This window comes from Sus scrofa, chromosome 14, assembly GCF_054392235.1.
Source record: "Sus scrofa isolate SSC_HxYL_T2T_F1_AM1 chromosome 14, Sscrofa_HxYL_maternal_Yorkshire_Landrace_v2.0, whole genome shotgun sequence".
Classification (NCBI taxonomy): Eukaryota; Metazoa; Chordata; class Mammalia; order Artiodactyla; family Suidae; genus Sus; species Sus scrofa.
The window spans coordinates 29,000,661-29,026,993 of record NC_139396.1 but is presented as its reverse complement, the minus strand read 5'-3'; the positions used below and the strand labels follow the sequence as shown (position 1 = coordinate 29,026,993).

At 47.4% G+C, this 26,333-nt stretch overlaps 1 protein-coding gene and 1 long non-coding RNA gene across 4 annotated transcripts; one reads left to right on the top strand and one right to left on the bottom strand.

Moving 5' to 3' along the window:
• Window positions 1-945: 945 nt before the first annotated feature.
• LOC146396453 (uncharacterized) lies at window positions 946-25,931 on the bottom strand. The gene is made up of 8 exons (XR_014828347.1): window positions 25,735-25,931; window positions 23,255-24,868; window positions 9,038-9,101; window positions 5,907-6,009; window positions 4,315-4,395; window positions 3,908-4,054; window positions 3,401-3,723; window positions 946-3,307 (listed from the first exon to the last, which is right to left on the bottom strand). It is a non-coding gene; the product is annotated as an uncharacterized LOC146396453 (long non-coding RNA).
• Window positions 16,047-20,685, top strand: NKX3-1 (NK3 homeobox 1). 3 transcript variants are annotated; one of them, XM_084997663.1, is made up of 2 exons: window positions 16,047-16,440; window positions 17,685-20,685. In XM_084997663.1, the coding sequence occupies exons 1-2, from the start codon at window positions 16,128-16,130 to the stop codon at window positions 17,804-17,806; spliced, it is 435 nt and encodes a 144-aa protein (XP_084853789.1). In that variant the 5' UTR covers window positions 16,047-16,127; the 3' UTR covers window positions 17,807-20,685. The 3 variants fall into 3 exon arrangements, with proteins under 3 accessions (XP_084853789.1, XP_003483439.2, XP_084853790.1); XM_003483391.5 differs by having other exon boundaries at window positions 17,681-20,685; XM_084997664.1 differs by lacking the exon at window positions 17,685-20,685 and adding an exon at window positions 16,565-16,912.
• Window positions 25,932-26,333: the final 402 nt, after the last annotated feature.

Here is a 26,333-nt window from a genome sequence, read left to right as displayed (position 1 = left end):
CTTTCCACCTGCCCATCCGACTCCACTTTCCATATTCCTCTCTTGTGACCCAGAATGACACTCCATTGTCTTCTTTCATTCTCTCCTCTCCCCTACCTGCCCTGTTTTGTTTTCCTGCCACTGCTGTCTACACTCAAGTCATCATCTCTCAATTGACCGCGTGCAATTACCCTCCAATTGGTCTCCCTGCCTCCACTCTCTTCTCTTCAGGTCATTTCTCATGCAGCTATAGGATGAAAAAAAAAAAAAAAAAACCAACCCAAACTGTTGTCTATTCCTTGATGAAGACACTTTCAAAACACAGATCCCCCCTTTTTTTCCTTTTTACGGCTGCACCTGCCACATATGGCAGTTCCTGGGCTTGGGATCAAATCAGAGCTGCCATCTGAGTTATGAGGCATGTGGCCAGGTTTGGTAGATCCTACTATTTATCCAAAGTAATTGTATGAGCCTGCATTTCCACTAGGAGGGTTTAAAAGTTCTGCTTGCTCCATCTCCTCAGTGCATCTTGTTAGTTTTCCTTTAACCCCTCCGTTTCCCATGCCCAGCAATTGAGGGCAGGTCAGGGGTGCTCTGTGAATATTTAAATAATGGGGTGGTTATGAAGAAACACTAGAGGATCAGCGGGAGACGAGTTTGAAGATGTGCCTAGTCAGTAGGCAGAGAAAAAGAGTATTTATTAAAATAATTAATTAAAATGCGTATTAAGACCATGCTGAATGCTTGATGTTTGACATCCATTCTATCACTTAATTGCCATAAGGACTCTCCACTTTCTAGGGTCTAAGAGTCCAGCAGGCTCCCAAATTAGGCAACTGAGGCTGAGAGTGATTAAGAACCTTGTCCAAAATGGCCATCACTAAAGATAGAGGTAGATGAGCCTCTGAAGTTTGTTTACTTTCCATGATGTTCTGTTGTCATTTCATACACATTACAGGCTGCTGCTTTTTTTTTATGATTTTTATTTTTTCCATTACAGTTGATTTACAGTGTTCTGTCAATGTCTACAGTACAGCAAAGTGACCCAGTCATACATATATAGATATATTCTTTTTCTCACATCACCCTCCATCATGTTCCATCACAAGTGACTGGAGATAGTTCCCAGTGCTATACAGCAGGATCTCATTGCCCATCTATTCCAAATGCAGTAGTTTGCATCTATTAATCCCAGACCCCTGGTCCATCCCACTCCATCCCCCTCCCCTTCGGGCTGCTGCCTCCTACTGTTAGTAAACTAGCTAAACATAAGCTATATTCGCTAGTGCCACAGCATCCAACACAGGCCCTCTGACGGGCTGTGCTTCTTTCGGATCCCAGTATTTCTATCCCAACCTCAGAGAAAGTCATCAGAGGAAAAAGGTCCAAGGAGCACAGTCAGATGTTTGGGATGTAGGAGACCACAGAGACTCCCAAGGGGCCTGTTCTCTGCATTCAGAACCAGTGCCTTCAGAATCAGTCCCGTGAACGTATTACCTACATAACACCCTGCACATAACCCCAGGGTATTTGCATTGAAAATAACAGGCCACTGGGGGTAACCCTTGGCCTCTGATTGCAGCACTTAAACTGCCCACCAGGGGACACCCTTGCCTCCAGTTTCCCACGGTGGGGAAAAGGGGAATTCTCCAAATTCCTTGGGCCTCCACTCAATGCCCATGCTTTTGGCTTTGAGCAACGTTTCAGAATTCTTTTGCAGGTCAACCCCTTTGTCTTCCAGTCTGCTATTGACAGTTGGGAGTGGACAGAAAGAGGCAATGCATCAAAGGATTGAGGGCTCCATGGATACCAGCTGGCCATGGTTTCAGTGTGACAAGCATTAACAGCATTATGAAAACAACAAGATGCTTATAGCTACAAGATCCATGGGTTGTTTTCCGGGATATAGATGTTCTCCATAAATACTATCTCATTTGATTGTCATATAAGGAAGTATGATTCTCACATAGCTGAGGAAACCAGGGGAAGTGAGGGGCTTACCCAAGGTCATACAGCTTCTAAGTTAGGGTCTGAATGTAAACCCATGATCCTGTGTACAACTGCCCAGTGAACCTGTGTATCTAAAATACACCTGTCTGGGTGCGGCATGCTAACTCTGAAGGGCTGGTAAAGCAAGTATCATGGATTAGCCTGCACCCTTGCCTTCCTTTTCACTTTCTCTCTGGGCTGTTGTGTCAAACATCCCAAAGGGAAGCTGATCTGTTTGGCTCTTCATATGGAACTGCCCTTGACTCTGAGCAGAGGTTCCTAACTGTTCCTGGGTTGAAGATTCCTTTGAGCATTAATTAGTTAAATCTAGTGGGTTCTGGCTTTAGCTCTGCCACTGACCAGTTCAGCCATGGAGGGCGAGTTACTTCACCTCTCCTGGCGTCAACATCATCTTGCGTAAAATACAGCTGGATCAATCAGTGGTTAGCTGTGACTGTCTGGGTTGTAAGTGACAAGGACCCAACTCACACCAGCATAAGCAAAAAAAAAAAAAAAAAAAGGCAAGGCAACGTCTTGTCCCACAGAGCTGAGTGGCAGGAAGGCTTGCGGTAAGGCGGGCTGAAAACCACCGGGACTAGGGCTCATTCAGCCCCCACCCCATCCTGCCTCTCATCTCTGTTTTCCTCTGCCTGGTCAGCTTCATTCTCTCTGGCTGGCTAAAACCGCGGCCAAACACACAGCCTCTGGCAAGCTCAGAATCACATCCCTACAGCTGCAAAATCAGAGACAAAAAAGCATTTTCTGTCCAACTCAGGGTGAACAATCAAGCCAGTTCCTCTTCATCACAGGGCCTGGTGGGGGCCTGGTGAGCATCAGGCAAGATAACACGTATGGGAGGGATTTGGAAGGTCACCCTCAGCCGAAGAAGCCCCAGGGCAATTCCCCTGCTTGTATCTACAAATGCATCGTCTTGATAGAGCGGGTCTGCGGGGAGGGGGGAGTGGCAGGGCAGTGGGTTGTGTGGACATCCTCTCTTCCTGGGCCTCAACCACGGTGTAAGGAGGTGTTTCCATCTGTCTATAACTCCATGGACCTGAAGAGACTGATTCCCCCCGCCCCCCGATGGGTATCACTTTGCACCATTTCATTCCGTCTCCGAGGGTCACATTATCATCTCTGAGGCAAAAATGGAAAACAGGGACAGTAGAGACACCTTTGTGGCGGAAGACCCACCACAAATGCCACCTTCATGTTACACAACCTCTCTCTTGAAGGAGATTCTGTCTGTTATCAGAGTCCTTGCAGACCACAGACCTCGCAGGCCATTCTTTCATGGACTCCTGTTAATCATGGCCATTCAATAGCTGCACCTCTTATCCTAGGGGTGAAGAAACAAGGCAGTACGACTTTGGGGCTTTTGTGGTCTCCCACCTCATAGAGTCATAGCCTCCTGACCCAAAAGTAGCCTTACCTGCAGAGCAGCGCGAAGGCTCCCACGAGGGGCAGTGGGGGCGGGGATGGCAGGGAGCCCAGGCTGTGATGCAGCTGTAGGCTTGCTCCCAGGCTTCGAGCAATAGCAGTTGGGCAGTGACAGTGAGGGACCAGAAGAGGACAAGACGAACACAGCTCCCGCCAGGAAGATCACAGTTTTAGAGGTTGATGTGTGAAAACACCAGCCCATAACTACCGGCCGTGCCATGTACACACTCACTGTCCCCAGGGGCAGGTGGACACACCCTGAGGCAGCGATGCCAGTCTCCAGGTCTACTGCCATCCTCTGCCGACCCTCTGTAGCTTTTGTTTTGTACAATTGGTGGGGAGGAAGCACACAGACCAGGACTTGCTTCCATTCCACGCCACCCAGAGAAGAAGACTCTGCTTCAGAGATGCCTGCTTCTCTCCCCTCTCAGCCTCTCCCCTCAACTCTGAGCCCCAAAAGTTAAGGGCGGTCTCCAGAGGCAGGCTCTCCAGCACTTACCCAACGTCCAGGCAGAAGGGGACTCCGCACACACTCCTTATTGCTTCTTGAGCACTCTCAGCTTCAAGGTCAGGTGATGCAACTGTTGACGAAGCCTTTCCCGGATGAGCTGGTGAGAGGCCTGGCCTGCAGCCTCCTCCCTCTGTCCTGATGGGGACAGCGACATGACCCACCGGGCCATTGGAAACACGCAGACTAGAGCTCTCCTTGGTCTGGACACCGACAGTTATCACTCCCACTTGTCAGAGGAGGTAACTTAGGGCAGGAGAAGCTAAGAATCTGCACCTTGAAAGTGGCAGAGCTGGGATTTAAACTCAGCCTCTTGAGCCCAAACCCCACCCTGTAGAACCCACACCTGCTGTTCCTTTGTCCTTTGTAATATCTACCACATGGGCCCTCACTCTCACCGTCACGTGTCAGCCTCGGATCTGGCTTCCCGATCCCCTTCGGGCAATCTGTCATCATTGCCACCAGCACTGTCTTCCTTCCTTAAACACAGATTTGAAGATATCACCTCTCTCTTCTCCAAAGTGTCCATAGCCCCTTAGCAGCCTGTGGGTATGAGCCCCTCCAGGTGGTGGGCGAGGCTGCTACTCTTACCAGGCAGACCCTTCTTCCTCTGCTCCACCTACTCCAATCCTCTCCATGTGTCCCTCTAAAGGTTCACCTCCTCCGTGAAGCCTTCCATCCTGAAGCTGCCCATCTTTTTTTTTTTTTTTTTTTTTTTGTCTTTTTGCATTTCCTAGGGCCGCTCCCCCAACATACGGAGGTTCCCAGGCTAGGGGTCGAATCGGAGCTGTAGCCGCCGGTCTACACCATAGCCACAGCAACGCAGGATCCAAGCCTCTTCTGCGACCTACACCACAGCTCATGGCAACGCCGGATCGTTAACCCATTGAGCAAGGCCAGGGATCAAACCTGCAACCTCAAGGTTCCTAGTCAGATTCATTTCCGCTGTGCCATGATGGGAACTTCTGTCTAGTGGTTTTCAAACCAGCTTCTGAAACACCGTACGAGCCCCCAGAACGACACTGGGACAGATGGATCTGGGTGTATGTGGAGGGGAGGGTGGCTACAGTGTGTGCTCAGTGGCTACAGATTCACCTCTGTCTGTCATAGATTCAGTATCCATGTAAAATTTCATCTGAAAATGGTCCTGCCACTAAGAAGATCTGCGGCCAGTCTGCCTGGTGAGCATCTTGGCTTTGGCACCGGTTAGCGGAGGGATTACTGCAAAGTCAGTCAACTCCTCTGTGCCTTGCTTTCTCCTTCTGTAAAGTGGGGACAGAATGGTATCTATTCAGAGGGCTGTTAACATAAGAAATATTAGTATAAGAAGAGTTAGTATAAGAAAAGTACTTGGAGGAGTTTCCTGGTAGCTCGGTGGGTTAAGGATCCGGCATCGCCACTGCTGTGGCTCGAGTCACAGCTGTGAGGCAGGTTTAACCCCTGGCTTGGGAACATTTACATGCCATGGGGAAAGAAAAGAAAAGTATTTGGAACAATACACTTCAAATGTCAGGTAAGTTTTAGCTACTATTGTTTTACTGCCAGGCCAAGGATTTCTGTATCACTGAATTTCTTTGGTGTAGAAAGATGGATTTCATGTGGTCCCCATGAAATGCTAGGTTGCCTTAAAACGGCTGGACGTTGAATGGGCCAGCTTCCTGGCTGTGCCCTCACTGGAGAGGGCAGGCAAATCTGTCCATCAAGATCAGGAATCTGGAGTTCCCATCGTGGCTCAGCGGAAATGAATCTGACCAGGAACCTTGAGGTTGTAGGTTCGATCCCTGGCCTCACTCAGTGGGTTAAGGATCTGGCATTGCCGTGAGCTTGGTGTAGGTCGCAGATGCAGCTTGGATCTGATGTTGCTGTGGCTGTGGCATAGGCCGGCTGCTACAGCTCCAATTCGACCCCTAGCCTGGGAACCTCCATATGCCATGGGTGCGGCCCTAAAAAGACAAAAGACAAAAAAAAAAAAAAAGATCAGGGATCTCACCTGGCTTCCTTCCTCTCCCTTGCTAGCGTCCCTCATCCCCGGCCACTCTTTCCACATTTTTTTCTCCTGCTCAGAATTCAGATGGCACGCATGGCTTCTATCCCTGTTTGAGGGAAACAGCCATCAGGAATGTGCTGGGCCCACCATGACCATGGGGCTAGTTTCTCAGGGACCTTGAGCCGAGCTCAGCAAAGAGGGGCCCCCACCGATGTTTCTTAGACACCTGGCTAGGCTGGAATCCGCTGGACACCCCATTCCTCACCCGCTGCTGCCCTTCCCCTGCCTCTCTGGCTGGAGTCCATTCTGTCCAGAGGTCTCTGGGCAGGGGTGGGGGTGGGGGTGGGGCAGGGAGCAGGGTCATGCTTGATTTGACTCATCAGTTTTTCTACTTATCAATCAGCTACCTGCTGGCTCTGCCAAGAGGTTCCATGAACAGATTTTTGTTCAGTTTGCAGTTTGGTTTGGTTTTTTTTGAAGGCCTTGCCATGCCCATTGGCATGTCCTAGAAATAAAACACTGGCAAGGGGACTTCAACTGTGCTTGCAACAACTTATGTCTTTAAAAAAAAATACATGCCATAAATTAAATGATGGCAATTATCTCTGCATGTTTTTGACTGTTTAAGATATTTTGTGATTGAAATCATGTTTTTAGAGATAGAAATAAAACGGACATGGGTTAAAATTCTGACTTGGTCACTAACATGTGATTTTGAGGGAGTTGTTTAGATTCTCCGAACCTCAGTTTCCTCACTGCTAAAATGATGCCTCAGGCAGTTCCTACTGTGGTTCAGCAGGTTAAGAACCCAACATAGTGTCTGTGAGCATGCGGGTTCGATCCCTGGTGGGTTCAGTATCCAGCACTGCTGTGACCTGTGATGTAGGTTGCAGATGCGGCTCGGCTCTGGCGTGGCTGTGGCTGTGGCGTTAAGCCAGCAGCTACAGGTCCAATTTGACCCCCAACCTGGGAACTTCCACATGCTGCAGGTGCAGCCCTAAAAAGAAAAATAAATAAATAAATAAATTTTAAAAATGATGCCTCAGGCCTCTCAACACCCGATTCTGCGAGTTTTAACTAGGAATGGCACATGCCTCCGGGTTCTGAGCATTCCCTCTCTAGCATCCCTGTCTCCATGCCTTCCAGAGCATTCTCTATCGCCCCTCCCTCCCCTCCCCCAGCCCCTTCAGAACCTGGATAAATATATGAAGGGGATGAAAGCCTTGCGTTTCAGGCTGCAGGGTGCTTCAGGGTGGTCTAGAAGGGCCTCCCCATGCTGGGTGGCCATTTCCCTTGTGAACTGTAAAAACACCAGCATGGTCTGGCCTGCGTTGGGCAGGACTTGCGTCAGGCCAAATACGAACCCCTGGCTGGGTGACTTACTTCTTTCTCAGGGGTCTGAGGCTATGTGTCCTAACGGAGTTTCAGAAAAGTGTCTGTCAGAGAAGCCCTAGTCAGTAGTTCTGGAAGAAGGCAGTTTTCTTTGTGGGAGAGCCTCTCGTGTCCCCAGTCCCTGCCTAGAAACGGGGCCCGGATTGGGGTGGGGGGCTTGGAGGGTGAGTAGAATCCTCAGGAGAGCCAAGCAGAGTCTTAGCCCCCAGCCCCTCACCTCAGGAGAACGTGGAACCCTCACTCCCATCCCCAGAAATCTGCCTGCTCCCTCCTCAGATGCTATCATTTGGGGAGGGATCTCTGGCCTGCCCGGTTTTATGGGGAGGGGGGCGCTGAGAGCTGGGAGGGGGGAGAGTTCATCTCAAATTACTTCTGGCTGCCGGAGTGCTGTGAGAAGGTCAGAGCCTTCTTCCCTAGACAAACAGCCCCCAGAGTGTCTGCCCATGAGGGCTCTGCTAAGCTGATGAGCAGACCAGGCTGGGGTGGGGTGGCGGGGGAGGGATGGAGGCCACCCAGTTAGAGCACATGGAAACTTCTGCAGATTGCCCCCCCTCCCCCGCCCCAGCCCAGGGCTTGCCAGAAATAGGCCGGCACAGAGGGGGCAGAGAGGAGGTGATTGGGGGCTCTGTTAGCAAAATACTCTTGGGTTCCTCTTGCCAAATAAATCTTTCCAATGGCTTTGCTCGGGCGATAAGCACAGATGGGGGCAGAATGAGGTTGAGTCACTGTCTGCTACCAAGCTTTCCCAAAACCCTAGTCTCTTTTGCCACGACAGAAAAGACGGGAGGGAAAGCTGGCATAAATGGGTACAGAGTTGGAGGAAGAGACCTTCTGAAAGGGTCTTGGGACGGAGGGACAGAGAGGGCTTTTGGCCAGTATGGTATTCGAAACATGACTGGGTTTCAGAGTGAGAGCCAAGGCTCGGGCACATGTGAGGTTAGAAGACCCTGGAAAAAATGGAGTAGGTCACGTGGGGCTGCAGTGACGTCCACACCATCCTCACAGTGTCCACTGTCTCCCAGAGTTGCCCCGAGCCCTCAGCTCATCACTACTGGTGGTGGCAGGCAGAGGGGAGGGTCCTTGAACCAGCTGCTGTGGCACCTTGTAAGCTTATCAGACATCAGCCTCTCAGACCCAGGCCTATTGAACAGAATCTGCCTGTAACAAGACCAGTGTGGAGCCCTGGTGCGTGTGTGTGTGTGGTGGGGGTAGTTTCCCTTGTAGCTCAACGGGTTATGAACCCTGTGGTATGCGGCTGTGGTGTAGGCCAGCAGCTGCTGTTCTGATTCGACCCCTACCCTGGGAACTTCCATATGCCATGGGTGTGGCCGTAAAAAGCAAAAAAACAAAAAGACCCTGGGGAATCTGTATGCACCTCAAAAGCTGAGAAGCACAGGTCCAGCCATCCAGACCTGTCCCCTACTATCCCTTCCCTCTGGACTAGTTTTCCTGGGCTCTGGGCTGGTCTCCTCACCCTCCTCTCTCATGCCACGTGCCTCACATCCCTCGGCTGTGCACTCTGCCAACCACCAGTTGGTAAACAAAAGCCTGGCAAATTCATGCCATCATGTAACTGAGGGTAGCCTGATGTGTCACCAAATTCCCATGGCATTTTCCCATCAACACATGAAGATCATCTCAACCCAAATGCCTCATGGAAAAATGCAGGATGATGAGAGTATCAGTGGGGAGGTAATGCCTCTGAACCACTCCAGGGGGCAGTGCCTCTGATCCAGGCTAACCTTGTGGAGGGTGGTGTCATTCATCCTCTCGTCCCTTTTTCTGGTGTCTCTGCCTGTCATGCTCCTGTGGGAGAAGAGAGAGAAGCAAGGAAATAGGGCAGACTCCGGCAGGGACTCTGTAATTGCCATGGGAGACACCACGGAAACCTGAGGATGGGTGTCCGATGAACACTGGCTGTGTGCCTAGTGCCCGGCGTGGTGCGGAAGGCACTGCCTTTAGAACCAAACAACCAGGGTGAGCTGTGAGAACCTGGGCCTGTTACCTTCATCTCAAAACTTCCACCTTCCTATCTGTCAAAAATGGTCTCCAGTGGTCTGTAGGGCACATTGAGTGTCCATAGAGAGCCAGTCCAGAGTGGGCATTCAACACGTGTCAGTTTTCTCTCCCCTCTCCTAGTGCAGGACAGAGAGAGCTGAGACACAGCCCTGACCTTCAATAAGGTCAACCACACAACAGAGAAGCAGAAAATGATGAAATACTCCAAGACAATCGAGGATTAGATGCCCAAAGGAGCAGCAGAGCCATCGATGGAAGCTGGACAGCTCTCCAAAGTCTTTGGGTGGAAACTGAACTGGTGAAGATAAACAAGAGCCATAAATGCACACACAGCCAGCACAGAGGCCTGAAGATGGGACTGGGCAGGACAAGAGTGGGGACCATGACAGAAACAGTAAGGCCAGGGGACAATGTCAGGGAGGAAGGAAGGGAGGGAACTGGGATCCTGTGCGGGAGGCTTTGGAAAACTGGGATGGAGAGTTGGGGTGTTGGCTTTTCACGATGCAGACACCTCAAGTATGTTGGTTCATCCACCATGCTCTCCTTCCCCTTCCCCCTGCCCCCCGCCCCAGTTTTATTAGGGATGTCTAGATTCAGAGCTCCTATTTGTTTGGGAAGCATGAGGTGCGCCTGGGAAAAGCAAATTTCATTTGTTGCACAGGTGGGGCTAGAATCTAAGACTACTAACGGAGACGAACCATTCCCGGGCCCTCTGTGCATGGCAGGTGCTGAGGTTCTTTATGGTGAAAGGTCTTATCATTCTTTCTAATAATCTTTGAGGGGATGCTGGTTTTGCACCCATTTTGCATGAGGAAACTATGGCCTACTCAGGAAGGTTAGGTAACTTGCTCAAGGTCCCACAGCCACAGCTACTTTATTAGCCACTCTTCTCCTTCCAGAAAAAACCAAATCTGCCCCAGCTCCCCAGATGCTCTAGATTCTAAGACACCCTGAACTCCCTGAAGCTGCTTTCAAACAATGATTTATCCCCGTGGGCTTAAAAAGTCTTTAGTTTTACTGCAGAGAGGACACCAGGATGGGGAAACACGCACGACTCTTCTTGTAAGATACAGAAAATAAAAAATGAAAAGCATTTAATGTTCCAATGCAGCTCAGAGAGATAATGGGGGCGGGGGGCAGGTCTGAATACCAATATCACTGAACTTGTAAGGACGATGGGGGAAGTCTCAGGTTCTTTCCTAGAGAAATCAAGAAATTTTATTAGACGCTCCCCAGGTCCCTTCTAGCTCTAAAACGCCTTTGGATCTAGAAAACTTCTAAAATACGTAATGGAACAATATATAAATGTTAGAGTTCCCACTGTGGCTCAGCGGTAATGAACTCGAATAGTATCCATGAGGACCTGGGTTTGATCCACGGCCCCGCTCAGTGGGTTAAGGATCCAGCATTGCCATGAGCTGCAGTGTAGGTGCAGACACAACTCAGATCTGGTGTTGCTGTGGCTGTGGCATTGACCCCTAGCCTGGGAACTTCCATACGCCACAGGTGCGGCCCTAAATTAATTAAATTTAATATGTAATGGAACAATATATAAGTGCTTATGATAAAACATGAAATTGGAAGGAAAAACAGGATATAAAATTACACATATCCTACAACTGAATATGGCTGAAGACTGGAAGAAAATATACAGAGAAGAAAGTTTTAATGAAGGAATGGGAGTATGGATCTAAATGTATATTTCAAATTTAAAAAAAGACCCAAATTTCATATGAAGACAGATATGGTAATCCTTTTGTTATCATTTCTGCATCCTTTTATAAATGCCCCTGAATTAATTCCTAGAGGTCAGATATCCAACATGGGTCTCCTTGGGGTAAAATCAAGATGTTGGCAGAGCTGCGTTCCTTCCAGAGGGTTTAGGGAGAATCCACTTCTTGTCTTTTCCAGCTCCCAGAAGCTTCCCATATCCCCTGGCTCACCTGCCCACTCCTCCACCTTCTGTTTCGATGCCAGCAAAGGCCATTTGAGTCTTTCTCACCTCCCATCACTCTACCTTCTTGATGTCACCTCTCCATCTCTGACTTTGACTCTCTTGCCTGGTTCTTTTACTTATAAAGGCCCTGTGATTACATAGGGCCCACCTGGATGATTCAGAATAACTTTCCCTTCTCAAGGTCAGCTGGTTAGCAATTCAAACTCCATCTACAACTTAACTCCCCCTTGTCATTTGCAGGCATTGCAATATAGGGATTTGGAGGTGTGGCATCTTCTTCTTTTCTGGAATTCTACTCCACCTAAAGAGGCCTAGGACAGCCCTTTGTGTCTTTGTATTCCTGTCACTTTCACCCAGTTTAAGGTGCATAGACATGGCAGGGAGGGGAGAAGAGACCTTATGCTGCAATGTGCCTTAGGACCCTGTGGTATCTTCTGGGTCATGTTGCCAGCCAGTGAGATGCCTATAGTACCTAAGCTGGACATACACAAGCAAACATGTATTGAGCGCCTCTGTATGTCAAGAAATAACTGTATTAGGGATGGTGTAAATATGAGGATGACACAGTCCCTGCTCAGGAAGATCAGAGTCTAATAAACTAAGAGGTCTCAGCCACACAAACACCCAAAATGCCAAACACCAAAGGAAAGACTATGAAGCAACGTCAGGGGAAGTGCTGGGGCTGTGTCCCCATTCTGAAGGGACACCTGGTGTCTAAGGAGGAGGTGGTGGAACAAGGGAACCCAAGCTCAGCTTGTTCTCCCCTCCTTGCCATGTCTATGCAGCTTAAATTGGGTGAATCTTAACTTTTAATTTTTAGAATTACAATTAGTACAAGGAAATGCCCCCTATTCTGCTCTCTTCTTCCCTGTGTCATCAACCAGAGGTAACTGCTCTATTGAGATATTTATATCCTTCCAGGTTTGTTTATATGTTAAATTGCTCATAAGTAAAATATTCTCTAGGTAACCCTAACTATTTTTTTTACATAATGAGTTCATTTTGTAACTTTTTTTTTGCAACTTGAATCACTCTCTGACCGAATTGAGGCTGTGTTCGCAGTTCAGTGTGTCGTGTATTTGTAGATTTCTAGGGTAAATCATAAGCATGGAATATCTGTGTCAAAGAATATGCCCAGTTTTTTTTTGTAAGCAACAATGATATTTTATTTTATCAGGGTATAGTCGATTTATAGCGTTGTGTCAATTTCTGCTGTCCAGCAGAGTGATCCAGTCACAAATATATATGTACATTTCTTTTCTCAAACCATCTTCCATCACGCTCTATCTCAAGAGACTGGACATAGTTCCCTGCACTGTACAGTAGGACCCCATTGCTTATCTGTGACAAATGCAACAGTTTACCTCTACCAACATCAAACTCCCCATCCATCCTTCTCCCCCGCCCCCACCCCCGGTCCCCTGGCAACCACAAGTCTGCTCGCCCTGTCCATGATCCGCTTCTGTTTTGTAGATAGGATCATTTGCACCATATTTTAGATTCCACATATAAGTGATGTCATATGGAATTTGTCTTTCTCTTTCTGACTTACTTCCCTCAATATGACAATCTCTAGTGGCATTCATGTTGCTGCACATGGCATTGTTTTGTCCTTTTTTATGGATGAGTAGTATTCTATTGTCTATATGTACTACATCTTCTAATCCATCCATCTGTCGATGGACATTTAGGTTGTTCTCATGTCTTGGCTGTTGTGAAGATGTGCCCAGTTTTACTGGGAGAAACTCTTTCTCACACTCCCACCAATGCTAGACATTATCCATCTTGCTAACCACTGTCAACTGATAGGTGGAAAGAAGGTATCTAAATGTGGTTTTGATTTGCATGTCTCTAATAATGAGTGTGGTTAAATTTTTCCCCATATGCCTGTTTATGTTTTAAATCTTTGAGCCTCTGGGATTTCTTTTGTTATAAGAATAGAACAGTATTTTTTTGAAATACTACTAGTACTAGTTATTAAATAATTCATATTTCTCTCCACTGATCTGAAATGCCACCCAGCTACAAATTTTTTAAATGAAAAGAGGCCATTCAATCTAAACCTCACACCTTATGCAAACATTAATTCAAATGGATCATGGATTTAAAGGTAAAATATAAAACTTTCAGAAGATAACACAGGAGAGCATCCTCAGTACTTCAAAATAAACAAAGCGTTCACAGGCATAACACCAAGAACAAGATCTGTAAGACGAAAATCCACCAAAATTAAATTTTTTTTTGTATTGTGAAATATCCTGTTTAAAAAACAAACAGACAAGCTACAGACTAGGAGAAAATATTTGCAAACCACATATTCAGCAAAAGTTTATACATAGAATATATTGAAAAAACTATCGAAACTCAACAGCAACCCCCCCATCAAATTATAACATGCACAAAAAGAACTGAACAAATATTTCACCAAAGAGGATATGTCAATGGCAAAGAGCTACATGAAAAGGTGTTTAACATCACTAGCCACTTGGGAAACGCAAGTTAAAAATTAAAACCGTGGGAGTTCCCGTCGTGGCACAGTGGTTAACGAATCCGACTAGGAACCATGAGGTTGCGGGTTCAGTCCCTGCCCTTGCTCAGTGGGTTGACGATCCGGCATTGCCATGAGCTGTGGTGTAGGTTGCAGACGCGGCTCGGATCCCGCGTTGCTGTGGCTCTGGCGTAGGCCGGTGGCTACGGCTCCGATTAGACTCCTAGCCTGGGAACCTCCATATGCCGTGGGAGCGGCCCAAGAAATAGCAAAAAGACAAAAAAAAAAAAAAAAAAAAAATTAAAACCGTAATGAGCTATCACTACACACCTCTTAGAATGGCTAAAATAAAAAATAATAACTCCAAATGCTGATGAGGCTATGGAGAAACTAGACCTCTCATACATTGCTGGTAGAAATCGACAAATGGTACAACCACTCTGGAAGATAGTGTGGCAAGTTTTGTTTTGTTTTACAAAGGCAAACGTATAATTGTCATACAACCCAGCAATTGCATCTTGGACATTTATCCCAGATAAATGAAAATTTATGTTCACACAAAAACCTGTACATAAATGTCCACAGCATTTTCATTCAAAATAGAAAAAAAAAAAACCCCACTAAAATAAAACAAACAAAACTGGAAACAGACCACTTGTCCCTCAGTGGCTGGATGGTTAGCAAACTTGGTAGAGCCATACAGTGGAACAGGATTCAACAATTTTTTAAAAAAAGTATTCACTACTAATACATCCAACAATCTGAGTGGCCTCAGGATCATTATACTCAGAGGATAAAGAAAAAAAAAACCCAACAATTTCACAAGGTTACATACTATATGATGTTTGAGTCTATTTACATAACATTCTCTAGATAGTAAAATTATAGAAATGGAGATCAGATTAGTGGTTACCAGGGAGCTGCAATGGAGAGAAGGGATTTGGGTACACAAATACAAAGAGATAGCACAGAGAGTTCTTTTGTGGTGATGGAACAATTCTGTATCTTGATTGTGGCTTTATAAGGATCTATTCATGTGATAAAATTGCATAGGGCTACACACACATACACCTGAATGCAAGCTTTTAAATGGTGAAAATAAAATAAGGTCTGTAGCCTAGTTAATGGTGCATATTAATGCCAATTTCCAGGGTTTTACATTATACCAAAGTTATATATAATATGTCATCACTGGGGGAAGCTAAGGGTATGGATTTTGCAGCTTCCTGGGAATTTATAACTATTTCAAAAGAAAAAGTTAGAATTTTTTACAAAAAAAAAATGAGAGAAGAAAACCATTTTTGGTGAAAAATTTCCCATTGCACAGGGTGGTTCTCTTTAGCTGTTGCTTTATCCACAGTAACTTTACTCCCACCCCAAACGCACAACATACCAACTTTTTGAAAGGTTTCCAATCAAATGAAAGGTGTCTTAGACTAGGATGTACAGAGAAATAAAAATAGTTCAAAAGAACACTGGTATACTCTTTTTTAAATTCACCAATTAATATTTTAACCCCTTCACTTCATCATATAGGATCTATCTGCCCATCTATATCTTTGTTTCTGAACCAACTGAGGGCAAGTTACACAAATTGTGGGACTTTGCCCTTACATACTTTAGCGTTTATTTCCTAAGAATATTCTTTTACGCAGTCACAGTGTTGTTAGCAACTTCAATAATGTTAGCACTGATTCAATACTTTGTCATCGTTCCTATTCCACTTTCATCAATTGCCCCAATAAAGTCCAGTATAGAAGGCAACCTGGGGCCAGATGCTGCACTTAGCTGTCATGTCTTTTCAAACGCCTTAGATTTAGTAGGTTCAGCTTTGCTATCAATGTCTCCCTGTCACTGGGCACCTAGAATTCTTATCTGTGAAGTGGGATGGTGTTAACTGCCTCAACTATTTCTTTTCGTGAGTAAAGGGACTTTAACAGTCCTCTAAGAGCTAAATGGAGTGTTTCTCTGCTGCATCATGATTCTCCAGAAACAGCGAAACTTATTTTGTGGGTTGGGGCAAGAGGAGACTCGCTTTGGTTTTCTCTTCCAGCCTGAGAAAACGACGTAGCGGGGAGGGAGGCGAGATCGGATTCAGGAGAAGAACGAAAGTGGAAAGGAATCTCTCTGGAAGACCAGGCCGAGACAGTGCTAGACTCCCCTTTTCCCCTCACCTGGAGGGCCCAGCGACCAATCAGCGGCGGGGTTCGGGAGTACGGCCAATGGGAAGGCGGCGCGGCGCCCCCCCCCCCCCCCGGGTTATAAGTGCACCCGGGCCGCGGAAAGTGAAAGTGGTGCGGCCGCAGCCGGCGCAGCCTGGGCGCAGATGCCCGGGCCTCTGCTCAGGCGCCGGTGCTGAGCCGCCAGGATGCTCCGGGCTCCCGAGCTACGGCCGGGGGAGGGGGGGACGGCAGGCTGCAGCCCCCGCGCCGCACCACCCATCCAGTCCAAGCCGCTTACCTCCTTCCTCATCCAGGACATCCTACGGGACCGCACGGAGCAGTGCGGAGGCCAAGCGGGCAGCCCGCAGCCGCAGCCCCGGCGCCAGCCAGACCAGAGGCGAGACCCTGAGCCGGAGCCCAAGGGAGGAAGAGGCAGCGCCGGGGCGCCTGAGGACCATAGGAGCGCCCGGCCCCGCGCCGCGCGGAGGGAGGCCGAGCCGCCGGCAGAGACCGAGCCAGGTAAGCTAGCGAGGTTGGGGAGGCCGGTCTGGGCCGGGGTGGGTCCCACAGGAAGGGCAGCCGGCCCGCGGGCTACACCGCATGAGAGCGTGTGCTAGGCGGACCTCCTGGATCTCTGCTGCAGAGATGCGGGAGCCGGTGGCGACAGGCAAAGAGACCTCACCGCCTCCGCTGCGGGCGCGCCTGGGAAATTAATCCTGAACCCCAGCGTCTGGGCGGCGCAGGATTTAGACATGGGCTTGACTCGCCGGGCAAGGTGCTCCCTGCGCCGCTAGGAGACCCAGGCTCAAGGGTGAGCGCACAACACAGCGCCCACCGTGCCCCAGGGTCCCAGGTGGAAAACCCCCACACCGCTCCCAGCCACCGCGGGACCCACAATCGACGCTAGCCTCATGTTACCTCTTGGCAGTTACAATAACAAGTTACTGACAGTAACTTATTAATATTAATAAACTAGGATTTGACCTGCAAAGACTCCCTTTGCTTCCCAGTCCCATGGGCAATAAAACAGTAAATTTAGGAGCCCCTCTGGTCTTGAGGACATGTAACACCGTCGGAACATTTGCAGTAGACTTTCTTTTCTTTCTTTCTTTCTTTCTTTTTCTTTTTTTTTTTTTTTGGGTAGTTAAAATTGGTACATAACATTATATTAGTTTCAGGTGCGCAACATAATATTTGATATTTATATACACTACAAAGTGATCACCACAATAAGTCTATGTATCATTACCATTCAATTGACTGCCTTCTTACAAGGCATCCTAATGGCTCATTTAAGAAGTGCGGGGGGGGGGGGGTTTAGAGCAAGTGAATGAACTCTCTACCACGGAAGCCCTCTCTTGCCACCCGGGCATTAACACCAGATGCCTCTGGGGCCTGCTTTTCCAGGTATCTTATTTCTCAGAGCCTGCCCTGCCTCCCTTCTCCCTCCTCTCCTCAACACATGGATCCAGAATCCCTATTTAATTCTACTGGACAATGTGGCAGGAAGTTCTACCACTAACCTCTCCTACCTTGGGGTCTTGATGACTCCTGGAAAATGAATACATGGTCTAAGTTGACACTCATGCCCCACTCATAGAGTTCCTGAGTCCTGTGAAAAAAGTGCAATGTATCCAAACTGACAGTGGGCTGTTTGTTCACTCACCAGAAGAGATAAGGGTGGATTGAATTCTATTCTCTTCCCTGCTAACATGTAACGTTTTCCTTCCCATCCCTGCGTCTCCGCTCTCCTTTCCAGATAGGCACCTTGAGACTTATCTGCTGGACTGTGAAAACACTCCAGGCGCCTTGCCGAGCCTGCCCCCAACCCCCAAGCAGCCGCAGAAGCGCTCCCGGGCCGCCTTCTCCCACACTCAGGTCATAGAGTTAGAGAGGAAGTTCAGCCACCAGAAGTATCTGTCGGCCCCCGAAAGGGCTCACCTGGCCAAGAACCTCAAGCTCACGGAGACCCAAGTGAAAATATGGTTCCAAAATAGACGCTATAAAACCAAGCGGAAGCAGCTCACCTCGGACCTGGGGGACCTGGAGAAGCACCCCTCCTTGCCGGCTCTGAAGGAGGAAGGCTTCTCTCGGGCCTCCCTCATCGCCATGCATCACACGTACCCTTACTACCCCTACCTTTACTGCTTGGGAGGCTGGAGCCCAGCTTTCTGGTAACAACGCCGGCTCAGACAACCATGTGTGATCAAAAGCTGCCTTCCCCTGGTGGTCCCTCTGGAAGGCAGAAGGGCCCGGGGTCAGGGAGGACTGGGCCGCAAGAGACCTGCAGACTGAAAGCACTGGAGGTTTGCTTGGAAATCCCAGATTCTTCACTGGTGTGCCAATGAAAGACCTGGGACAGGAAATAACTTAAGAGCCAAATAGGTCCCCCCCTCCACGGGAATGTAGGTCATTTTTGCTTTGAGAGACCCGCTTGAAGTGGGGCGGGATACAGCCAAGTGCTGTTTCCAGCATTACTTGTGGAGGCTGCCCACATCACCTGTGAGAATTCTCCGCCTCCAGCTCCATCCTCTTTTGTGACTGAGCATCCGCTCCTCCTGAAGGGGGTGTGGGGGAGGGGAGGAGAGCTAAGATGAGATGTCACCTCCAGAATTAAACTGAAGGTCAGACGCCTCTCATTGGCCTTGGAGTATGACCACGGGTTGCTCTCCATCCCTGGGGGAGAGCAGGAAGCACAGGGTCCCACAGAGAAGCCTGTGGTGCTCAGGGCAGGTTGGCACAGGATACAGAGATGGGTAGGAGGAGATGAAAATATAAGCTTCTTATTCTTCCTTTTAAAATAATAGGCCAACTGAAGTATTTACAGGGTGGCCCAAGCAGAACAAGAAGAACTCACTGTGGTTTTAAGACAAGCTGTCTAAACAGAAACTTTCCCTCAAGAGGTGGGCTGGGGCCGGAAGAATCTCCCCGTGTCCAAGACAGTGGCTTAAGGAGAAGTCCCCACGCATGCTGCTGCGGGGGGCCTCGCATGTCTTTATTAGCAAAAGGACCTTTTTGCCCTGGGCCTGAGAATTTAGAATGAGAAGGTTCCTGGAGTTTTCAGGCTGTAATTCATACAACACCATGACAGGTAACATAATTTTTCAAGCCCCTTTTTTGCCCTCCTATTTTTTTGTTCCTTTTCCACAGCAGGGCTTCTTTTCAGTCCAGACTTTTAGTCTGACTGCACCTAACTTATGCCTTCCTTATTTAGCCTGATCCCTAGTCTTTTTTTTTTTTTTTTTTTTTTTTTCCTCTTTTTCAAAGTTTTCTCTCTCCTGGGTTAAAAAAAAAGAAAAAAAAGTAAAGGGAAGTAGATTCTAAGTTAGCTAAAAGACATGCATTAAAAAAAAACAAAACAAAAAAAAAAAAACAAACCTCACCACCTAGCAATTCTTATTTCTTTCCTTTAAAAATATATAGCATTAAATCCCAAATCCTATTTAAAGTCTTGGCAGCTCCAGAAGGTCACTGCCGTTTTCGTAGGACTTTCTGGTGGCTCTGCTGTTACAGTTCGAAGACTGCGAACCCTTTGGCATCCCTGCAGGCAGAGGAGGTGAGAGGTATGGGGCTTCCACACGCAGGAACACAATGCAGAGTGAAGGGTCAGTAGATGCCCTTAGGTTGCCTGGTGGAAATCTGTGGAAATCAAGGGCTCTGGGGTGAGGGGTGGAGAAAAGGGGCCTGGCCTTCCGAAGCCCAACCCCCTGGGCAAGCTGACTGGGCTGATAGCACTTTGCAGGAAGAGGCTAAGAAAAAGGAAACCGTTTTCAAAACACAGTATTGCGGTTTCCATCACCAAACAATGAAACGATACCAATGCTTCAGGAACTGTGTTTAACACCCATTAAAAAAAAAAAAAAAAAAAAAAAAAAAAGAGCCACCTGGTGACTTCAGAGAGAAGGAGGAGCGGGCACAGGAGAAATGTGGCCACCCTTCTGTTTTTATCCTGTTATCTCAGGTGACCTGGTAGAGGGGAGACATGGGAATGAAAAAAGCCAGTTACTAATGAGGTACCCCGAGGCCTGGAAATCTCTTGATCCCTCTACTTAATACTGTTCAATGAGAAACCTTCCAGTTTCCTCCTATTAAAAAGGTCCAATTTACTGTTGGTGGCAAAACTGCCAAAGTCAAGAGAGAGTTGGCTCATTTCTATCACTGGAGCCCCACATTGAAACACTGTCAGATGCCACGTGCTGCCAACACAGGGAAGCACACAAGGCCGGGCAGCCCAAACTGCTTTCTCCTTCTCACATTCTCACACGTCTTCTAAGATAAGCATTCAGTGCTGGCTCTCTGGTCCGTACCCTTCCTCCCTACCTTCTGCATTGAATCCCTTCAACCTCCAAATCTACAAGTATTAAATATTTTACTATGAGGTATATTGTGTTGGAAAAAGAAAAAAATATGTCTTTGTTTAAAATTATTTGGTTTGGTGACTCTCTCTTGCTTTCCCTCCTGTTGGAACTGGTCACTCACCCATGTCCAAACTGGTAGAGCAACATTTGAAGAGCTAGTAGATCTTTATCTGATAGGTGAACTGCACGGTGCCCTGGACCGCTTCACCCAGACAGCCTGGGTTTTGATCCTGCTTAATAAATTCATTGAGGTTCTCCACGTGCATAACAAACTCTGCTCCAATCTGTAACACACACGCCTGTGCATTGAAGTTCAGTAAAGTACCCCAACCAAACTTTATTTTTCTATGTATTTTTTGCAACATGAGAGTGTTTTTAAAATAAAGTGCCGTGTCATTTTTAGACACATCTGTGTGTGATTTTCTGCATCCTAAAGACTGTGTGCCCTTGAACTTCTGCGTTCCTACCTACCCCGTTCTCCCACCCTCAGCCTGCCTGGCAGATCTCTGGACACCAAGTGATCAAAAGCAGTAGCTTAGCTGGTAGCAGATGATGGTCATTCTTTCATAAATACTCTGGCTTCCATTACTGATTAAATGTGGAGGGGAAAGAAATTTCTGTCTCAAAGGGAAAAAAAAAAGGCATGTTTCTATCTCGATTTAATAACTACCTGCGTCAACCCAGAGATACCTTTTGTTTAAATAGGGAAAGCCAGGTATTCACTTACATTTCTTGAAGCCCCAGAAGGAAACTTGGAGACCACAGCAACGCTTACAATTTTCCGTTCTATTCCCATTAGCCCCGCGCACTCTATCTGCTCTCCTTGGTCCCCAGCACCTGCATCTCCCTCAACACATCACCTTTGCTCAAGGCACACAAACTTCTGGCAAGTAACAACTTTGACTTGGAATTACAAGTACTGAATATAGGTTTAGGAGTTCCTGTTGTGGCACAGTGGAAACGAATCTGACTAGGAACCATGAGGTTGCGGGTTCGATCCCTGGCCTCATTCAGTGGGTTCAGGATCCGGGCGTTACAGTGAGCTGTGGTGTAGGTTGAAGCCATGGCTCAGATCCTACATTGCTGTGGCTGTGATGTAGGCCAGCAGCTGGAGCTCCAATTCGACCCCTAGCTTGGGAACATCTATGTGCCTTGGGTGTGGCCTTAAAAAAAAAGCAAAAAAAGAAAATAGGTTTAAAATAAAATATTTAAATAGCACAGCCTTCATCTGCCTGCACTTAAACCTTCATTAAATCCCACAAGCAGGGTGTCTCACGCACCTGATTACCTGAGAGGATGGATGGTTTTCTTCCCCCTCCTTCAAGGAAATAGAAGCTTAAAGAGTAAGGTGCTTCTACTCTAGGTAAAACATATCATCATTTCAAAGTCCGCTCTAATCCTTTAAGTACATTGTACACACAGGTGGGGCCTCCTGGTGCATGTTCACATCATGAGATTTAACTCTTTGCATGAATCTACAGTCATCCTCCCCTTCCCAGGAAGGCTCGAATTACAAAAGCTCTTGCAGTAAATTAACAGATGTGGTTTTTTTTTTTTTAACCATTGGAAGTAACTAATCCAGTGTATACTCCCACCAATAGTGTAGGAGGTTTCCCTTTGCTCCACGCCCTCTCTAGCGTTTATCACTTGTAGCCTCTTTGATGATGGTCATTCTGACCGGTGTGAGGTGGTAGTTCACTGTCGTTTTGATTTGTTCTTTTCTAATAATTAGCGATGCTGAGCATCTTTTCAGGTGCCTGTTGGCCATCTGCATTTCTTCTTTGGAGAATTGTCTATTTAGCTCTCCTGTCCATTTTTTGATTGGGTTGTTTGTTTGTTTTATATTGAGCTGTGTGAGTTATTTCTGTATTTTTGGAAATGAAGCAGCCACTATGGAGAACAGCATGGAGGTTCCTTTAAAAACTAAAAACAGAATTACCTTGTGATTCAGTAATCCCCCTCCTGAGCATATATCTAGAAAAGATGAAAACTCGAATTCAAAAAGATACATTCACCTTAATTCACCTCAGTGTTCATAGCAGCACGGTTCACAATAGCCAAGACATGGAAGCAACCTAAATGCCCATCAGCAGATGAATGGATAAGGAAGGTGTTATATATATATATATCTGCTCTCCTTGAAAAAGAATGAAATAATGTCACTTGCAGCAACATGGATGGGCCTAGAGATTATCATACTAAGTGAAGTAAATCAGCAGAGAAAGACAAATATCCTATATCATTTGTATGTGGACTCTTAAAGAGAATGATACAAATGAACTCATTTACAGAACAGAAATAAATGCACAGACATAGAAAACAAACTTATGTGACCAAAGGGGAAAGGTGGGAGAGATAAATTAGGAGTTTGGGATTAACAGATACACGCTCCTATATATAAAATGGATAACCAACAAGGAGCTATTATATAGCACAGGGAACTATATTCAATTATTTTGTAATGACCTATAAGGGAAAAGAATCTGAAAAAGAATACATGTGTGTGTGTATAACTGAATCACATTTTTTTTTTTTTTTTTTTTTTTTTTAGGGCTACTCCAGCAGCATATGGAGATTCCCAGGCTAGGGGTCGAATCAGAGCTACAGCCGCTGGCCTACACCACAGTCACAGCAACGCCAGATCCTTAACCGACTGAACAAGGCCAGGGATCAAACCCACATCCTCATGGATCCTAGTCGGATTCGTTTCCGCTGCACCATGACCGGAACTCCCTGAATCACGTTTTTGTACACCCGAAACTAACACAACATTGTAAATCAACTACACTTAAAAAAAAAAAAAAAGAAAAGAAAAAGAAAAAACAACTTTCTGTTGGAAAAAAAAGTAATCCAGGAAATTAAACCCAAATCTCTCATCTCTAGAGAAAGTTCTCTGCCTCCTCTTCCTTGTCACTTTTCCAGCTTTCCTTCAATATCTCTGCTAACCTCACACCTGTTTTCTTCCAGCAACTTGCCTTAGCGAGTCGGTGGAATTCCGAATTCCTTTTCAATCTGTCTCAAGTTACATCAGGTGGAAATTTCTAGAGTCACTGTAGCTTCGTCACTGGAGGTCCCCACTGGTCCTCTCCAGGCCTCCTTGGGAAGGCCACAGTTGCCAGAAGCGGGGAAATGTCAAAGACATACAACTGATAAAAGCTTCCCTTCCAGCTACAAAGCAAGTTGCTTTTCTGGGGGGGTTACGTTAACATCACAAGTCACTTCGCTTGGGTGGCTTGGAAGGAAGAGTTGCACCCAGAAGGCTTGTTGAGGTGAGCTCAGGACCTAACACCCAAGAGGACGAGAGGACGGCACGGTCGAGAGTGGGAGAAGCTGACCCATGAGGCAGGTGGGACTGAGCCCTCATCTGATACTTTCAAGAACTCCAGAGCCAGTGGGCCCCAGATTGAGGAAAGGATGGGGCGCTTGCCTCCCCGCATAGGCACCTCCGGTGAGTGAGCGGAGCCTTGGGCAATGCAGCTCCCCTCTGCCCAAGGCGCTGGCCACTGAGCGACACAGCTGTGAGTCACCATCACCAATACTCCCAGTCCGGTGGGGCTGCGTCTCCCCTGAATCGGGGTCCCAGTAGAGCGCCGCACAATTCACTAGAAGACATCAGGCCCTGGTCTGAGTCGCTCTCCAGGCCACGGTCACCACCATTCTTTGCACAGAGGAAAATTCTGAGTCGAGAGGTTCAGACTAGGCATGGAGCACCGGGCTCTGCATGGAGGCACCCATACTTGCTCGGGTCTACCCCCAGCCACCACCAACGTGTCACCAGGGCTTGTTTGTCAAAGCCGAGAGTTATTTACTGCCCAAGAAATGGGGCAGGAATGATAGTTCTGGAACGTGAAGAGCTCCTAGTTTAGCCAGTGACTTGGCCTTCCTGCAAACTTTCCCAGACAGACTAGCCCGTCAAAGAGTCGGCAAGGGAAAGCAGAAGCTCAGTCTCCAACGCGCGTCCTCCTCTGACCTCTGCAAGGGCTCCAGATACTGCCTGGACTTAATTCCGAAACTGGCTCTGGGCCCGATATAGGGTCTAGGGGAGAGCTAGGGAACAGATTTAGGCTAGGTCCCCTGTGTAGCTTTTTCCAATGGTACAGTCTCCATCTGTTTCCAGCCCATACAGCAATGGGCACAGCCCTCAACAGCGAGGTGATGGGGCAGAGAGGAAAGGGGACCGTTCCATCTCCTCCTTGGAATGACTGAGGGATATTCAGAGGTTATTTTCAAGCCTAGAAATTCATGGCGGTATATGAGGAATAAATGCTGGCTTGGCTCTCCTGAAGATGGAAATCGTGGAGCATTTAATGTCAAATTCCAGTTGGCCCCACAATCGCCATGGCATTTGTAGGATGCCCTTTGGTGTCAAGGTCATCAGCATTGGCTGCTCATAGAATATCCTGGGAGTCTTCACCGAAGCATTGGAGGTCCAGACCTACTTAACACCAACACCACCATAAACTCTCAAAGAGGGCTCAGGCATTCGTATGTAATTTCTTTAATACCAATATCCAAGGTTACAAACCACTTAGCCTCTTTTCAGCCTCTACTCAGCGACACAGGTGCCAGGACAAGAGAGAACGAACAACCTGGAAGAGGCAGCCAGGAAGGGAGGAATTAGGGTGGGTTTTGGTTGGTTTTGTTTGTTTTGTTTCATTGCTTGCCCTTTCTCTTTACAAAGAACAGATGTTCAGCTTTTCTTACTTTCTTCACAAGACTCCTCCTCTTGGAATGTCTGACATCATCAAAAGGCCCTCTGTTATGGGGGGGTGGGCGGGCGAGCCCAGCACATTCCAGCTGATCCTTCACTCAAAACTGCAGGAACCCAAACTTCCTGGGTACTTGGCTCACAGGGTAATCCTGATGCACTTATCACCCGCTGGGCTGACAGCAAAGAAAAGTCCATCCCCGACCCTAGCTGAGCAGTTTTCACCTGTCCTGGAAGTGCCTCGTTTGTGCACCGCCGGGGAGAGGGGGGGTGTCATTTAACATCTGCCAATTAGCATCATGTTTCCCTGACAACCATCTCTCAGGATTAAGTCATGTCTTAACACTGACATAACATTTACACTTCCTCCTGCCAAATCAGTAACATTAAACTTTTTTTAAAAAGTCTGTGTGCAGAGATGGATAAGGTGGAGGGTGGTTCACCGGGTGAGGGAAGGGACGTGCCTTGTGACCATGGCTAAGATTTTTTTTTTTTTTTTTTTTGGTCTAAAATTTGCACGCAAAGAGCTGGCATCCAAACTCCAGCTCAAAGTCAGAAAAGCTTACACTTAACCTAAACCACATCTGAAAACAAGAGTGGTCAAAAGGAGTTAGCTCTGCCCAGTTTTGATGGAGAAGAATGTGGGAGAATATTCACAACTTGAACTTGGAGGGTGGGGAGGAGATGCCATTCTCCCGTGGAAAAGTTTGGACTCTCCCTCGCTCTATGCTGAGAGCTTGTTTTTACCTGGATCCTGGACGATCTTTTCCCCCTTCAAGGAAGCTCTGACTCAGCAGAGGCGAATACTTGCAGGTTCCGCGCCTTGCACAGTGAGGAGTGGCGGAGGCACGGAGGATTTCCACGGCAAAGCAGGCAAGGATGTTTGGGTTTAGCTTTAGCAGAGCTCAAGGTAAAAGATCCACATCTCCATCCTGAGACAAGAACTGACAAAACAGAGATGCAAACATGAGAGGCTTCTGAATTGAAGGAGGGAGTCACTTAGAGGTTGTGGGCTTCTCTCTTGCTGCTCACTTGGTGAAATGTACCAACAGACAGGGTGAATCGACCACGGAAGCCTAGGACAAGGGTCTCAGGGCCCTTGGTGTGACTCACACACGCGATTGCTCTGGGTTTTACATTTGGCTTATTTTATTGAGAAAGACCCTCCACAAACGTGTAAAGAGCCTCGGGAGATTCTACGGAAAGGATCTCTTTCAATTGAGAAGGGGGGAAAGAACAGGGAGGGATGGTGTGAGTGAGGAAAGACAATAAGATAACCACGGTATCGAGGTCAAAGTTCTGCAGCCTCCTGCTTCCAGAATCCCGACTCCAGAAAGGACATTCAG